The sequence below is a fragment of the Scylla paramamosain genome, chromosome 5 (genome assembly GCF_035594125.1).
Source record: "Scylla paramamosain isolate STU-SP2022 chromosome 5, ASM3559412v1, whole genome shotgun sequence".
Lineage (NCBI taxonomy): Eukaryota > Metazoa > Arthropoda > Malacostraca > Decapoda > Portunidae > Scylla > Scylla paramamosain.
Genome location: NC_087155.1, coordinates 9,356,106 through 9,361,691, shown reverse-complemented (window position 1 = coordinate 9,361,691; position 5,586 = coordinate 9,356,106). Strand labels below are relative to the sequence as shown.

Sequence of the window (5,586 nt, the reverse complement as noted above, 5' to 3'; positions counted from 1 at the left end):
ATCAAAGTGTACCTCTCAGGCACCTTTTTCCCCTCTCAAGTGCCCGTGACCCCTTGAGAAACATATGGACCATCGCGGGCCATTAGGATAAGGGAAGAGGCGCACTGATAGAGGGTGAAGGAGGACAGAGGTGAGAGAGGATGGGAGGAAATAAGGGTGGAGGAGGTCAGGAAGATTGGTTTTCTAATACTTTGTAGTTAGATTAGTGAAAACATGCATTCATACAGTATCTAGAAGTGTAAATACATGCATATTTTGATTCATATTCTTTTTTTTTTTTAATCAGCATCGTCTTTTCTTTTTTCTTCCTTACGTGAGCTCATGTGACCTCCATACAAGGGGTCACACACATCCGTTACCCTCCATTAGCCAGTCCTTTGTAGTGTGACCCTGGTGCCGCCTCTCTGCCTGCCTCCCACATCTACTGGCCAGCTTGCTTTGATGTTTTCATGTGTCTCTCTTCCCACTGACATTTCGTTTTCTTTGTCCAGGGAGTCGCTTGTGTCTGTCTTCTCAGCTCTGTCTCAGCGTCGCTTTAATTCCTTGTTTTATTGTTTATTTCACTTCTTTTTTTTTTTTATGAACTGAATATTTTCTTTGTATGTTGGCTGATACACGTCCCTTTTCATTTCCCTATTTTTTCATCCTTATTTTTTTTTTTCTTTTTATGTTTGTTTACGCATATTTTTACTTATATACTGTGCTTAATTTTTTTTTCTTTCATTTGCACCTCATTGCCCTTTTTCCCTTCTATTTATTTCCTTTCCTTATATCTTCTTTCTTCGACTTAACTGTTTTAATATATTTTTCTTTTTTTATTTTCTTCCCTTCTTATCTTCCTTTTCCCTTTTCTTACCTCTTATTTCCTTCATTCATTCAGTCTGCTTGTCGATCTGCTTGTGTACTTTCTCTCTTCCCCATAACTTTCTAAAGTCCTTTTACTTTTTTTTCTTTTACTCCTTTCTTTGTTCTTTCTTTCACTTCCTTCTTTCCTTTCTTTCTTTGCTCTTTCCTCCTTCCTTTGATTTCGCCGTGTTTTCCTTTCTTCATTTCTTCCTCCCTCACTCAGATCTATATTTCTTCCTCCCTCCCTCGGCTCTTCTATATTCCTTCCTTGCTTCCTTGCTTCCTTCCTTCCTTCCTTCCTTCCTTCCTTCCTTCCTTCCTTCCTTCCTTTCCTTTCTTTCTTTCTTTCTTTCTTTCTTTCTTTCTTTCTTTCTTTCTTTCTTTTTCTTTCTTTCTTCTTCCTTCCTTCCTTCCTTCCTTCCTTCCTTCCTTCCTTCCTCCCTCCCTCCCTCCCTCCCTCCCTCCCTCCCTCCTCGACTATAATTCTCCATCGTGCCTTCCTCATTACTTCCGTGTCTTACTGTCTGCCTTACCTGCTAACCTACTTTCCATCTGCCCTTCCTTCTTCCGTAACCTTTCCGCTGCTCTTCTTGCCTCAATACCGGTTCTATCCCATGCCCACCCGTCAGACTGCTTACCATAACTCCATCGGAAACGAGGTCAAAATTAAGGAAACTAGAGCAGTGTTCCTTTTAAATTCTTAGATATATGTATTGATGGATAGATAAATAGATAGATAAGTAGATAAGTAGGGAGTTAGATGGATAAACAGACAGACAGATAGACAGATAGGCAGTTAGATGATAGATAGATAGATAAATAGATAGGCAGGTAGGTGGGTATGCAGATAGATAGATAAATAGATAGACAGATAGACAATATTAAAATCGTTCTTGGGAAAGTAAAAGAAAACAGATAGACGAATCTGGTCACACACACACACACACACACTTCGAAGTCCGCCTTTGTCATTGGTTGTCTGAAGTTGACAGTCTTAAGAAGAGAAGAGGAGGAGGGATAGAAGAAGGAAGAAGAAAGAAGAGGAGGAGGAGGAGGAGAAGGAGGAAGAAAAGGAAGAGGAGGGAGGAGAGGAAGAGGAGGTGGAAGGGTTATGGAAATAAAGAAAGAAGAAGAGGACAAGCAAAGATGAAAAAGAAAAAAAAAAATTAATAATGAAGAGAAGAATAGGAGACGAAGAGACAAAAATTAACATGAGGAAGAGGAACAGAAAAAAAAAAAAGACACTGATAGAAGGTACGAACAATAAGGAACCAGATGAGGATGTGAAGGAGGAAGAGGAGGAAGATACAGAAAAAAAAAAAAAGATGAGAAGGAAGAGGATACAGAGGAGGAGGCGGAGAAAGAGGAGAGAGGAGTTATGTCCTGCGCTGCTCAATTACGATAAGGCGAAGTGCTGGCTGATAGCGCGGCATTATCGACCTCTAGCGGCAAATTGGTGGCCTGTCGCGGCGTGCCCAGAGAGGCGGACACTGAGCAGCCATTCTGAACCACCCCTCCACCCTCCCCACTCCCCACCAGCCCTCTCCCACCCAACGCCAGCCTCCCTGCCCTCTATCACTGTATCAACCTCTCCCGATCTGCCATCACTAACTCCGAAGTCTTTCCCAGCTTCTACCAAACCCCCATCACCTTCTCCCATCAGCCACCCGCAGCCTTCCATAGACCTTCACCTGCCTCCCTCTGTCCTCATCGCTATCCCACAGCTTTTCCCAGCCTCCCACTGTTCTCCGAGTCTCTGCCAAGCTTTTCCTAGTTTATTTTCACAGCTTTCTCAGTCACTTCTGCTTCTTGAAAACTTCCTCACACCTTCGTCAGCCTCTTCGAAAGCCTTCTACCAGCTTCTACCATTCTTCTACCAAACCTGCAGTCTTTCCTAATCTTCCAATCCTTTACCAACCTCATCCAGACTCACTCACCTTTCACCAGTCTTCCTAGCATCCATCACCCATCCCCACCTTTCCACAGCTTCCACCAGCCTCTCCCATCCTCCCCAGCCTCCACCAGCCTCCCATCCTCCCGTGCCCACCTCCACCTTCCCCATCATCCACTATAAAGTCTTCCCTTAGCCTCCACTGGCCTTCCTTCATCTTCCACATGCTTTCATCAGATTCCATAAGTCTTCAAGGTCCCCACTAGCTTCCCACTACTTCCCAGCCTTCGTAAACCTGCAGTCTCCACCAATCTCCATCTCCCTCCACCTTACTTTTTTTTTTTTCTCTCCCACCACCAGGACATTTGTTTTTCATTGTTGATCAGTTGCCTTTCTTGTCTTTTTTGTATCTTTTTCTACTTACCCTAAAGAAAAATCTGTAGTTATGCTGCTTCTGAAAAAAAATAATGATTGTAATAATAATAATAATAATAATAATAATAATAATAATAATAATAATAATAATAATAACAATTGGAAAATGGACGAGATTTAACACATATTCCCTCTTAACTGTATTGACGCCAGAGATAAAAATAATACCTTTTCTGGCCCATCCCGGCAGTGTGCGGGGCGTGTTCCTACCTTGTCCTGCATCCTCCTTGGCGCACCTGTGTGAGAGCTATCTGCGTCCCGAGTGGTGGTGAGGGTTGGGGGGGGGGGAGTGAGGAGGTAGGGGACAGCTGATATAGAAAGTAGAAAACACAAGTGAGGATCCTTTAACTCTCAAACATTTATGAAAAACTGAAGCTTATGTTGATTATTCAGCGTTTGTGACTAAGAATATTTTGGGTGCTCCTTTGGTGTGCGATCTACATAGCCAATGTGATCTACAAGAGTCAAATTCTACTTTGGTATGCGATCTATATGTTTCATTTATTTATTGTGGCTTAAATAAAACACATTTATTATTAAAAAAAAAATCAAAGGAAGCACATTTGAAACAAGTTTACTAATTTTATCGGTGAATCGAACGAACATCAGTTAGAAAAGCAAAAAATAGATCGTCAGAGTTTTTTCTCATCATACGCCAGCAGAAATAATCAAGGTGCGATCGGAAGGTTGTTTCTCTTCTTTCTCTCTCTCTCTCTTTTTTTTTTCTTTCAAAATGAAAACTTTTGAATCTAGCCAGCTTCTTTCACCAGGAAAACTCCCACCATAATACATTTGATATCCCGTGCAGTCTTCGCTACAAATAATTTTTAAAATATCAATAAGCGTGCACCCCAAATTATTTTCCTACCTGGAGATCCTTGTATAATCCTCCCCTTCCCTCCATTCTCCCTCTTCCTCCCTCTCCACTTGTCTCCCTTCTTTCCCTCTCCTACCTTCCCTATCTCTCCTTCCCTTACTTCTTTGCATGCAGGTCACGGTAGGTCAAGCCCCTACAGACACAGTGGTGAGTTTAAAGATGTCATGACGAGACTGCAGAGAGAGAGAGAGAGAGAGAGAGAGAGAGAGAGAGAGAGAGAGAGAGAGAGAGAGAGAGAGAGACAGAGTCACAGACGGATGGACAGACGGGCGAAGAGACAGATGAAAGGAGGTGAAAACTATCAAAAACGAAGACCCAAGATAGACATGGGAAAAGATGTCTAGAGAAAGGAGTCGGTAGAATAGAAAACAGAGGAGTCTTCTTCATTGAGGCTGAAATGTAAATTGTGCACAGGAGACAAGAGCTGGAGACAGACTGGCCAATAAACATTTAATTAAGTGGAGCACGAAATGCATCAATAGTTATGAAACAAAGGAGCAGTGAAACACACTTAGAGGCAGAGGCAGTACTTGAATTGCGAATATTATTACAATTACATTACAGCGCGAATGAAGAGGCTCTCACTGCGTCTTTCAAGTGAAATACGGAACTTTAAGAAATTATAACACAATTTATGTACTTCTCGCGAAATTATACGATATGTGTTAGAAAAAAATATCGGGCTTTGATGGACTTTTTTTTTATCATAGAGGACTTGTACTGCTGGATATATTTTCATATGAGTTATGTACTTTATAAGCCGAAATATTGATAACGAATTTGATGATACGATAAATAAATAAATAAATAAATAAATAAATAACGATGATTACGATGCGCGTGACGAAGATAACGATGCGATTCCACGATAACGATACGATTTCTTTTTCCACGATAACGATGCGATTTCTTTTTTCCACGATAACGATGCGATTTTTTTTCCACGATAACGATTCGACTTTTTTCCACGATAACGATGCGATTTTTTTTTTTTCCACGATAACGATGCGATTCCACGATAACGATGCGATTTCTTTTTTCCACGATAACGATGCGATTTCTTTTTCCACGATAACGATGCGATTTCTTTTTTCCACGATAACGATGCGATTTCTTTTTTCCACGATAACGATGCGATTTCTTTTTCCACGATAACGATGCGATTTCTTTTTTCCACGATAACGGTGCGATTTCTTTTTCCACGATAACGATGCGATTTCTTTTTTCCACGATAACGGTGCGATTTCTTTTTCCACGATAACGATGCGATTTCTTTTTCCACGATAACGATGCGATTCCACGATAACGATACGAGTTCCCACGATAACGATGCGATTCCACGATAACGATACGAGTTCCCACGATAACGATGCGATTCCACGATAACGATACGATTCCACGATAACGATACGAGTTCCCACGATAACGATGCGATTCCACGATAACGATGCGATTTCTTTTTCCACGATAACGATGCGATTCCACGATAACGATGCGATTCCACGATAACGATGCGGGCGTAGCGATAGCTACACAA

General features: G+C 41.5%; 1 protein-coding gene across 1 annotated transcript in view; it reads left to right on the top strand.

Moving 5' to 3' along the window:
* LOC135100938 (uncharacterized) overlaps positions 1-2,933 on the top strand; it is a 5,872-nt gene extending 2,939 nt beyond the window's left edge. Inside the window, exons 3-4 of the mRNA XM_064004557.1 lie at positions 2,386-2,598; positions 2,833-2,933. Coding sequence (XP_063860627.1) covers positions 2,386-2,598; positions 2,833-2,933 — 314 coding nt within the window. The remainder of the gene's footprint in view (positions 1-2,385; positions 2,599-2,832) is intronic.
* The last annotated feature ends 2,653 nt before the right edge of the window (positions 2,934-5,586 follow it).